General features: G+C 42.1%; 1 protein-coding gene across 2 annotated transcripts; it reads right to left on the reverse strand.

Moving 5' to 3' along the window:
- Positions 1–1,974: 1,974 nt before the first annotated feature.
- Positions 1,975–12,124, reverse strand: LOC134647897 (uncharacterized). Of its 2 annotated transcripts, XM_063502261.1 has the most exons (10): positions 11,917–12,124; positions 10,747–10,952; positions 9,883–10,090; positions 8,837–9,018; positions 7,634–7,772; positions 6,663–6,793; positions 5,914–6,109; positions 4,720–4,848; positions 2,359–4,041; positions 1,975–2,105 (listed from the first exon to the last, which is right to left on the reverse strand). In XM_063502261.1, exons 1-10 carry the CDS (start codon positions 11,956–11,958, stop codon positions 2,103–2,105), a joined length of 2,919 nt encoding a protein of 972 aa, XP_063358331.1. In that variant the 5' UTR covers positions 11,959–12,124; the 3' UTR covers positions 1,975–2,102. The 2 variants fall into 2 exon arrangements, with proteins under 2 accessions (XP_063358331.1, XP_063358330.1); XM_063502260.1 differs by lacking the exon at positions 1,975–2,105 and having other exon boundaries at positions 2,345–4,041.
- Positions 12,125–12,236: the final 112 nt, after the last annotated feature.

A 12,236-nucleotide genomic window follows, 5' to 3' on the forward strand; every position in this document is an offset into this window, starting at 1 on the left:
TTCAATACTCTCCCTTCCGCGTTTAAACTCGCTTGACCACTTTTGAATGGTAGATAAAGAAGGAGCAGACTCACGGTAAACACAATCCATTTCCTCTTTTATGGTTTTTTGATTTTTACCCTGTTTTGTCAAGAATTTTATCACGCATCGATGTTCTAATTTAGTTAACATTGTCAATTCGCACAGGATGTTCATGTTTGTTCAGCAATTGCAGAAAAACAAAAGACTATCTCGGTTCGAATTATACTTTTTTTTAATGTCAATGAATAAACCTTAGCGGCCAGTAACGAAAGAAATTTTAGAAGAGGTCGTAAGATATCAATACCGAGAATATTTTGAACGCCCCTCGTATATGACACCGTAAGATTGTGAACCCGTTAGTTTATAATCTAACGTAGGTTAAGTTAGGTTAGATTATAATCTCCCTACCGTCAGTTTATAATGTAACTAGCGAGATTATAATATGACGAGTGTTTACAATTTTACGGTGACATATACATAATAATACATATATACGAAGGAAATGAGTTAAAAAATTACAAAGAAAGTTATTTATGAATCGTAATCTCTGACCACATTTTATTAATCATGATTGACCAAAACAGGGACAAAACAGAGCTCAAATAATGAACCGAACAAATTAATAATTTTCTTAAAATGCCAATTCCTCACCCAGTTAACCCATTTCGATGTGGTTCAGATATCTATTGACGAAAATCAACCACTTCCTGGAATATAAATGCATAAGGGATAAGGATACAAAATGTATAAGACCTTATACCGCACGATAATAGCTATTGTGCTAAGGTATTGTTACATCTTAACAAATCAATCACAACATAGGCAACAAAATTACGTACTTCATATAAAAACTAATATAATAAAGAGTAGATAGATGCAAAAATATCACAATGTCAAAATAAGTTCTTTGGAATAAAGGCTTCGGTTTAAAAAAAATCCGTCTCTCACTCACTCGTCAGACCACATACTTGCCGACTTGATACAATCTTTTTTTGACATTATTAGAATTATTACCCAACATAAAGTCTAACGGATCTTTTTAAAACTGACTCTAAACATAGTAAATACATTAATTAAATTACTTGTTAATCAGTCCTTTGTAAACTAACTCATTGCTTGCACAATTGTAAGTACAATATTCTTCATTTATTAAAAATAATGCCATCAGAATGATTTGAAATATATTAATTAAAGTAAACATATTTATTAATGATACACATAAATACCATTTAATACTTTATCGATTGAAATTTTTAAACACCTTGATAGTTTTAAACCTGTGTGGTATTTGGGCGTTTTCTAAAATAAATATCGAAAACCTGATTCTCACAGATCCTGGTGTTTTTGGGTTCTTTCAACTCAGAATCACTAGCATATTCAACTTTGATGATAAAATAAAATGTCCCAAAAATTTCTATGAAAATTGTACGTTCCACTACGTCACGCACATACAAGTGAAAAATTATTTCATACTAAAACGTGACGTAATGGAATGGACATTTTGGGACATCTTTTTTTAATGGCGGTATGGAGAATGCTGTCGATTCTGAGTAGAATGAGCCCAACAACGTCCGGATTTGAAAGAATCAGGTTTTCAACATTTTAGAAAACGCCCAATCTCTATTCCAAAAGGAAGTTTGACAAGTCGATATCATAAGATTGTTCAAAAGTTTAATGTAGGGCGGAAAATTAATCTCAATAAATAATACGTAGTAAGAATTTTAGAATACTGCAGTCTAAACAAAAATAATATAACACTGCGCGGTACAATGTAGCCTTGACTGTTTTTCCATTTTTTAAAATATACGTAAGCTTCTCACTTTCACGTAATTTTCGCTAGCTTCAATGTCTTCTCTTAGTACAGTCAAGATTTTTAATACGTATAATATTTACTTACTTAATTGAATTAAATTTACAGTTGTATACATAATTGTGACCGATGCAAGTTCTATTGCACGTCCATACCTATCAACTTAGCCACCACGGTTCAATTATTGAATGTAATAGAATATCATAGTCTCTACTAGTTTTACGATTCGATAAATACACATGACGAAAATGCACTATGAGCAAGGGGCAGGTCACTGACAATCCAACCTCTAGACTGAGCTTAGGCCAATTCTTTCATGAAACCGATGCTGCCAAAAATACGGGGGTGCGGGGGGACGAGGTGAGCGAATCCCGTGCCGTGATTGGTCCGTTCAAAGACACGGACCAATCACGGTACGGGATTGACTCGAAGATGGAGTAACGTTACCGTATGTGTGGCAGAGGGGGTAGCGCGACTATGCTATGTCTAGAGGTTTGGTTGTCTGTGGGGCAGGTTCACGTGGTGACGTCACCTTTGTTCTGGTGTTTGAGATAGACGGCGTACATGTGGCGCGCCTGGTTGAGCACGCGGTTCACGTTGTGCTTGCGCACCATCTTGTCGAAGTGCATCGCGAGTTCGTTGTAGTCCATGCGGTTGCGCATGACGTAGTCGCGGTGCTGAAGCAGCACCGTCAGGCACAGGAACATGAGGAAGGGGTTCCCGCCGCCGAACACGCCCGGCGGCGGCAGCCCGCTTATACTCTTGACGCCCGCGGCAAAACTCTTCTGCAGCGGCGGTTTTAAAACCTCATACTTCTTCTGGAAGTTGTTTATGGTCGACGCGACGCTGTGCAGATTGGTCGGCTTCGGCAACAGCGACTCGCAGTTTCGCTTCGCATTTTCCAACTCCTGAGACATGTTCGAGAAGAATTTATGTGATTTGGAGACGCTTTCGTCCTTGGGCTCGGGCTGGGGCGGCGGCCGGTGGCGGCGGATGGGCGTGACGGACTTACGGCCGCCCTCCTCGAAGATGTCGGCCGTGTCGTCCAGCTCCAGCTCGGGGTGCTCGTCGGGCGTGTGCGGGCAGGACGCCGCTCGCGCCGGGAGCGCGTGGAGCGGGTTCTCCCACACGTATATGTCTTCCGCGCTCCGGGCGTTCGACTTTATCGTGTCCATGGGGGATCGCTTCGAGGCTTCCGCGTGAAGCTCTAGCGTATCCTTCGCCTCCCGCTTGCTCTGTTCCTCCGGTTTCTCCTCTGTGGAGTCGGAGGGCGAGTCGATCATGCTGCACCGGACGTACGAGGGCCCGAACACCTGCCGGTCTAAATGCTCCAGCTCGAGCCTCAGCTCCCGCGTCATGGAGGTGGTCATCGGGTAGTACTCCTGCGAGTCGTCGGGGCTACTGCCGTCGTTGTAGATGCTCCTGTTGATTTTGTTCAGAAGGGCCTCCTTGACGTTGGGTTTACTGAGGTCGCTCTCGTCCATAGACATTTTGTTCAAAGCGATTTCGGGGTACTCCTTGGTGGTCTCTATGACCGAGTGTGCTCGTTGCAATTTTTCCCTTTTAATCGGATCGAGTTTGCCGCTCGTCGCGAAATTGAGGAATTCGTTTAGGTTTTTGATCATCTTCACGTTCGGCCTGCTGTTGGGATCTACGTCATTGGAGCCGTCGAACTTGTTATTGTGCACGGATATTTTGTCTCGCAGCAATCTTATTTGTCCTCCCAACGTCGTGTCCTTTCCTTCCGGATGCGCCGTTCCGTTGACGACGCTGCCGTTGCTGGCGCGGGTCGGAACTCGCTTTTGAGTTTTGGGTACACTCGTCATATTTAGCATAATCTTCGATTCCTTAGAGTCTTCACTCGTATCGGCCTCGTCATCGAGTTCGGCCTTGACGGTCTGTAGAGCGGCGTCGTCGAGGCTCTGGAAGTCCTTGGCGCGTTTGAGCGAGGAGTCCTGTAGCGTCGCGCTCTCGTCGAGGCTGTGGTTGTGCGGGCGCGGGGTGGCCAGCTTGGGCGCCTTGGCGTTGGCGAGGCTGAAGCTGGAGCTCTGGCGGCGGATGGCGCACAGCTTGGTGTAGGCGTTGTCGCGCGGCGCCTTCACGAGCGGGCTGAGCGGCGGCGGCGAGGGCCCCGCGCTCGCGTCCAACTCGCGCTCGGCCAGCGACAGCTCGCCCGCAGGCGCCCGCTGCGGCAGCGACGCCCAAAGCACCTGGCGACGAAACGGGACTCCTTAGTACCAGGGCTCGGAAGCGGTATTGAAAAACCTGTTAATGTCGTTCCAAAACCGTTATATTATTTCGTTCATTAAAAAACAGGTTAATTGATGGAACGCGAATTAAAAAATTACGTTCTTTCTCCTAACCGGTAAGAAGAGGGAACGGAATCTTATGGTTCGCAAGGAACGATATGATACCGGTTACCCTTGGATTTCGGAGACTCTCGGTTAAACTCGTTGACATACGTGAAAGAGATAGGAATATTCTTTCTATCTCGCTTCGATATTTTCAATTTAACCGGTTAATTTCGTTCCACAAAAACGGAAGGCGAACGAATTTGACATAATTCAGTATCTCAATAGAACGGTTCTTTAACCGGTAACCGCAAACGGAAACGAAATCCTTTGCGTTCCCGGGTGAATGAACGTAACCGGTTTGAAAAATAAAACGGTTTCCGAGCCCTGCTTAGTACCTATTTCAAACTTCTACCCTCGTAGCAAGCTTACCCACGTTTGTAACCGACTCTCAAAATATGCTGCGCTAACAATGATGTGAGAGCATTACATAAAATTTTAACGTCAAAATTCGCCAGGAACACAAAGAAAAATCCAAAGTTAGATATTTAGATCAAGTAGGTACCTAGCTTGTTTTATCTCTAGAATGTAACCCACCTCGAGCATTCGAAGCGCGTCGTCGAAGGCGAACTCGCGTTTCATCTCCAGCAAAAGCCAGCGGTAGCAGAACAGCAGGTCGTCGGCCTGCTGGGACTTGAGGTACGCGTAGAAGTCGGGGTCGTACACCTAAAGACAAATCACAATTGGTACCAAATCAAGTCCTTTAGGTATAGTAGGTTTTGCAATCTGAACAAAGTTTACTCGCTTCCTAAGTTCTGACACAATGCAAAATAGGAGAAGCAACAATGAACTTCCGTTATATATTTTAAAAGACCTGACAGGTGAAACTTTACCATAACCAAATTTGATAGTCCACGAATAACAAGTTTTCATTAACAAATTTCTTTCGTGCATGAAGAGGTTTAGGGAGGAAAATACTAAGCTTAGAAAACAGGCTCAACGTCATACACAATAATTTAATTGTCGTCTTCCATGCAGCGCTATTTCCTGTGTAAATAGTCAGATCCCAAATGACAATTGACATAAGGGATAGAACCCCCCTATCCCTATTTTCTGTTCCTAACCTGCAGCGAACTTGAGCGTCATGGTCTTGCCATACAGCAGGCAGTTGCCGTGACACCGGCACATGTAGGCGGTCATACCCATGGTGCTAGCTGTAGTACACAGGTACCTGCAGCGCCTCGGTGAGGTGCGCGAACTTGAGCGTCATGGTCTCTCCATACAGCAGGCAGTTGCCGTGACACCGGCACTCGTACCTGTGGTGCTAGCTGTTACACAGGTACCTGCAGCGCCTCGGTGAGGTGCGCGAACTTGAGCGTCATGGTCTCTCCATACAGCAGGCAGTTGCCGTGACACCGGCACTCGTACCTGTGGTGCTAGCTGTTACACAGGTACCTGCAGCGCCTCGGTGAGGTGCGCGAACTTGAGCGTCATGGTCTCTCCATACAGCAGGCAGTTGCCGTGACACCGGCACTCGTACCTGTGGTGCTAGCTGTTACACAGGTACCTGCAGCGCCTCGGTGAGGTGCGCGAACTTGAGCGTCATGGTCTCTCCATACAGCAGGCAGTTGCCGTGACACCGGCACTCGTACCTGTGGTGCTAGCTGTTACACAGGTACCTGCAGCGCCTCGGTGAGGTGCGCGAACTTGAGCGTCATGGTCTCTCCATACAGCAGGCAGTTGCCGTGACACCGGCACTCGTACCTGTGGTGCTAGCTGTTACACAGGTACCTGCAGCGCCTCGGTGAGGTGCGCGAACTTGAGCGTCATGGTCTCCCCGTCGAGTAAGAAGTTGCAGTGGAGGCGCGCCATGAGCGCGCACAGGCAGATGTAGGCGTGCGCCTCGTCGCCCATGGTCACGAGCAGGGGCGAGGCCAGGTCCGACATGCCCTGGCAGTATGATACCCGGGGGTGCTGCAGCGCGTACCTGCCAGGATAACACGCACGTAAGATTGACTAATTTTACGGTATAATTCCTGATTATCATATATTATGACGCAGGTGCCTGATAAACTGTCTATATTTTCATTCGAGCTAGTATTAATAAATTCCAATAATACCTACCTAGATGGTTTGTGGCAACCGGCCCTTAGTGCAAAACCGCAGGGGACTCGGGGGAGACTGATGCGCTAAATAAGCCTTCGCGATACTGCGCGCCTAGTCTAATAGGTATAGTAGCCAAATTTTAAACTTGATTCACCCGAAATCCCCCGAATACCCGAAATCAGAGAAAAATCTTTGAGGCAGGCATTTATGGGTAACTGATCAGTGAAATAAGGCTATTTTTAATACATGTAGGTATATGTCCCATTTTCAACTAAAAGGTACCACATTGTCGGTTGTCGATAAGGTGTACTTATATGGAAATAGCACTTGTGGAATGTTGGTTGTCAATAAAGTGCCTATCCTTTTGGTTGAGAATGGCACATATATCTATCAGGAACGCGATACATGATAAAATGAAAAGTCCAAATTCTTACGTGGTTAAAATATTGAAGAGTGAAGCTATGTTTTGATTATCGTCGCTGCCGGCGTAGAAGTTGTGATGTCTGTCTGTGCGCAACACGTCTTTGCGGACCATACTCGTCACGTACGCCAAGTCGGCGTTCACCTGCAATGTACCGTTTCATGTATACGTAATATTATTAGGCCTGGTGTATCATTGAGGGATGTCACACTTCATTCTGTCTGACTGAACTTCCATGTTACCATAGAGAAAAAAATACATAGAGTGCTCACTCCATACATCAGTTCAGACTATTAATTTCAGTGCCTACATCTAGCATCGAGTAGCGGAACTATCAGTACTGCTACTTGACAATAGATGTAGCACCGACCGGAAAGTCTTATCTCAACAGCATAAAATTTTCCGGTCGGTGGCGACATCTATTGTCAAGTAGCAGTACTGATAGTTCCGCTACTCGATGCTAGATGCTAATAGTCTTTTTGGTACTAAAACTGATGTATGGAGTGAGCACTCTATGTATTTTTTTCTCTATGATGTTACTGAATTAATTGATGGATACATTTACGAGTACATAGTAGCATTTACATTGATATAATATACAAATGGATAGTTAGCAAAATATACCTATAATTTAAACCAAGACTGAACAAACCAAACTGATTACACCCGCATCTGCCATTGACCTAAAAAACAAGGTTGCCAAAACAGTGGTATTTAAGATTTGGCCTTCAATATTCGGTGTAGTTTTTTTGCTATTTATATATGTGTATTATTAGGTATTTTCATTTCTCAAGTTCCATCACTAACTGCATCACCCTAAGGTGTCTCCACTACCCTAAGGTTGTCTGGAAGAGATCGCTCTTTAGCGATAAGACCGCCTGTTGTCTACCATAGTTTAAGTTATGCTTAATTTGTATATCATGTTCTTTGTCATATTGAGCAATAAAGAATATTTGTATTGTATTGTAGTAAGTATGTACATACTATTCCTTTCTGTATGCAGTCTTTCCACCGCGCTCTTAGAGTGTAGTATTCGTTAGCTTTCCTCTTTATGTAGTCCATTCGTTCCTTGCCCGTCATCCCGTCCGGATACACGTTCAGTATGTGTTTCCAAACTACTTTCCTGTAAAAATACACACAATTAATCTAATCTATCTATCTATCTAATACCTTTAAACGAGCAATTCTTGTTTATTTATATATATATATATATATTTCGGGGATCTCGGAAACGGCTCTAACGATTTCGATGAAATTTGCTATATGGGGGTTTTTGGGGGCGAAAAATCGATCTAGCTAGGTCTTATCTCTGGGAAAACGCGCATTTTCGAGTTTTTTTATGTTTTCCGAGCGAAGCTCGGTCACCCAGATATTGGGTATTATCAAGGACTATCTTTGTTTTGGTTCCAGTTGGTTGATTGTTGTACATATCAATGAACTTCCGTTACACTTACAGGTCATGCTGAAAATACCTACTTTAAATTAGTTTAATGTTGTTCATTGCATACACAACAATACATACACATAAATAATAAATATGTATTGTGTGTTTATATCGGTAAACTGTGGGTATTTTGTGTAAAGTATGATATAATGTCTTCTGTATTTTGCGAAGTTAGATTTTAAAGTTGAAACAGTGATGGCATTCAATGTCACGGATTAAGAGATAACGTTAAAAGAACTTAAACTTTTAAAGTCTCAAACACTAATAAACTTAAATTTTTCGCATACTAACAACGAAATATCACGAAAAGTTTAGATCTCTTGAGCACTGTCTAGTACAACGGCGAAGTAAGCAAATTAAAATAATTTGTTTATAGGTAATCAATACACACTGCTAATCGCTGGGGAGACAGTGTGGAAGCGGATCTGCGTCAGCTTCAAGCCGATAATTGGCAGGAAACGGCGCAGGAACGGGAAAAATGGTGTGCTCTCGTTTCGGAGGCCAAGATCCTCTTTGGGTCGCTGAGCCGTAATAGTTAGTTATAGGTAATCAATAATATTAATAATAAAAATGTCCCCTCTGCAGTCTCACGTGGCTTTAATTATTCTGCGTCTTGAAAATAACATATTTGAGCGTACAAACTGGCTTCTTGCGTAGTTTTGAAAACTATAACCTCTAACACTCCTTTTTTGGGCAGTTGTGTTATATAAGAGTTCTAAATACCACTTATTTCCCTTCAATACCTTAAACTAGGGTCTATCCCGCCGCAATAAATGACTTCTCTCAGCTTGGTAGTGTTGGTGATCTGCCCGACTGCGTCGAGGAAGGTCCGGAACTCGCTGTCGGAGAGCGGCGCGCGCGGCGCCGTGTTCGGGTCCTCGTACAGGTTGAGCGCGCGCGACACCATGTTGAACGTCTTCTCGACCTGGCCAAGCATTGGACTCGGGGAGTTAGTCACAGATGATTTGAGAATCTCGCTGGTGTATGGGATTAAGTGGAAAATGTGATATGCTGCATGACGATTATATTAATGCATACAAAATGAGAATTTATTGTTGAATCTAAGGCAACTTCATACTCTATTTATTTTATATATGATACATGTGGGTGGATTAACTATTTCTTGTTGTTATTCTGTCCGGTCAGCCAAGAGACAATAGTAGCATAGTTTGTTAGAAGAGATTGTACACCTCCTTCTTCTGACACACTTGGTGGACGACCCTCAATGGAAAGGGTTCGTAAGTATTACAAAAAACCGGCCAAGTGCGAGTCGGACTCGCGCACGGAGGGTTCCGCACCATCAACAAAAAATAGAGCAAAACAAGCAAAAAAACGGTCACCCATCCAAGTACTGACCCCGCCCGACGCGCGACGTTGCTTAACTTCGGTCAAAAATCACGTTTGTTGTATGGGAGCCCCACTTAAATCTTTATTTTATTCTGTTTTTAGTATTTGTAGTTATAGCGGCAACAGAAATACATCATCTGTGAAAATTTCAACTGTCTAGCTATCACGGTTCGTGAGATACAGTCTGGTGACAGACGGACGGACGGACGGACGGACGGACGGACAGCGGAGTCTTAGTAATAGGGTCCCGTTTTACCCTTTGGGTACGGAACCCTAAAAAGCGTGTTTGGTGAATTTAAATGCCTAAAAATCAGGTTCTGAAGAGTGACCCAGGAGAACGTAGCCATGGCAACGAGTGACAAGAAAAAGTTAATTCACCCATGTATGTACGAAACAGAATCACTGAAACAAATCTAGCAACTGATGTTCACAGAAAAGTTACCTGATTCATAAAGAGCCCCTGAAAGCCGGTGGGCACCTCCTGCTTCTCGGGCTGGTGCGGCGCGGGCGCCACGGTGGGCGGCGGCTCGCGCGGCGCCGGGCTCAGCCCCGGCGGCTCCCAGTCCTCGGAGGCCTCCGCAAACGGCTTCATGTCTACACGGAGCTGGACGCATGGCTCCGAGCGCTGAGTTTGTGCTATGTTATGCGCCCTACAGAGATTAACTTAAACTTAACTTAACCCAGAGGGTAAACAAGGCCTCATTGGGATTAGTCCGGTTTCCTCACGATGTTTTCCTTCACCGAAAAGCGACTGGTAAATATCAAATGATATTTCGTACATAAGTTCCGAAAAACTCATTGGTACGAGCCGGGGTTTGAACCCGCGACCTCCGGATTGCAAGTCGCACACTCTTACCGCTAGGCCACCAGCGCTTATGTAAAGAACTATTTTTATTATTAGTAAAGAACTATTTTGTGTATTTTTTCAAAATTTTAAACCCAGTTGCCTATTTTCTTGAATACCTGCTAAACTATTTATACTAAAATTATATACATTTGAGATTCTTACAATGAAGTCTTTCATTTGATATGTAACACAATATAGTTTGAAAAACTTTATTTTTTAATTTCCTCATTTACCCCCATTTCCCCCAAAAATGGCCTCCATATTTAAAATTCATTTATTTACGTTACAGGGCCGTCTTTGGGTCACAAACTTACATATGTGTACCAAATTTCATCTTAATTGGTCTAGTAATTTCGGAGAAAATAGGCTGTGACAGACGGACAGACAGACACACAAGTGATCCTATAAGGGTTCCGTTTTTTCCTTTTGAGGTACGGAACCCTAAAAAACATGTCTTACTTGAGAAAAGCAGCATCCAAATCCCAGTCAGAGAGCAGTGGCAAGAAGATCTCCTGACCATAGTCATCAGCAGTCCGGTATGACAGAGTGAAGTCAGACTTAATATCAAATGCTTTCACTAAAATGCTTTGTAAAACCTCCAGCGAGGTTATCTGCGGGTCAACGGAAAACTTCCTCAGTTCCGGCTGTAGCTTGCCTTCACACTTCTGAAAAAGAATTGGTGATTTCATTCAGATTTTGAGAGAATTAACTATTTCTAAGGAAGTTAATTAGTTACAGTAGCAGTAAATGAGTATAATATTTTAAGCCCTATGTTTCGTAAAATATGTAGCCACAATCTTTATGTTCGTTTAGTGGGATTAATTTTAACTTTTTACAATGAATTATTAATGTTAAAAAAAAATTTACACTGCATAATGAACAATATGAACATATAATTCATTTGTTTCAGTAATGTAGTTAAAAGTGAAGATATTTAACACCTTCACCTCACACAAACTTAATATTGGATCAGCAAATTGAATCAAAATTCAATACCAAATTTAAAACCTCAATGTTGTTTTGACTGGCAAAATTTAAACCATAGGAATAAATGAATACACAATAAATTATACATCTACAGTATAATTCTTTTAATTACAAATCTGATTGAATTCAATCATACACATTGTCAAGGAAAGAAATGTTTTATCATTTACATTTTTGATGCATAAAATAAAAAAAGAGTACCTGAATAACACATAGTAGGTATGTGTTAAAATTCAAGGTGGGTAATTGTCGTTCTGCTCTGATAACCACGCCAATTTAAATTGTTAGCGAATTGTTAAGACTGAATATATAATTAGTGGAAGTATACTAAGAAAATACAATGTATGAAGCATTAAAAAATGGTGAAACAATATTAAAACCTCAGTAGTCAAATTTGCTTGACAAAGTATTGACAAAATAAAGATATTTTGTATAATCTATTCGACGATATTCCTAAAAACATGATGTATATATTTAATGGCATATGTGAAGGTTTTATAAACTGTTATATCTTGAATTGGCATGATGATGTGCTGTTGTTCCCGTACATCTCAGCGATGTTTATTATTTATTAATTAAGATACTATTATCGTAATAGGATTAAACATTCTTGGAGCACATCAATTACGTTAAGATACAAACCTTCACTTTCACTCTAACAGCTTCTTTGCTATACCCAAACATGACTACGCTTAACTATTATCACATATCCATATAATAATACACAACTAAAGCTAATCTAAGTTACTACTTTTCTCACATAATTACAAATAAATAACAAGAAAATGCAGGGAAAATTTAATTCAGACTTCACGCACAAAAGAAAATAATGACAACTCTGACATTTACATTTTTTTTATACACAAGGATACGAAACTATTTAAGGCATATAAAAAACAAGTTTAAAGGCGTATTCAAGCGTATCTGCATTGCTATTACATAGCTGGTCAACCAAATCTTGT

The sequence above is a fragment of the Cydia amplana genome, chromosome 5, assembly GCF_948474715.1.
Source record: "Cydia amplana chromosome 5, ilCydAmpl1.1, whole genome shotgun sequence".
Taxonomy (NCBI): domain Eukaryota; kingdom Metazoa; phylum Arthropoda; class Insecta; order Lepidoptera; family Tortricidae; genus Cydia; species Cydia amplana.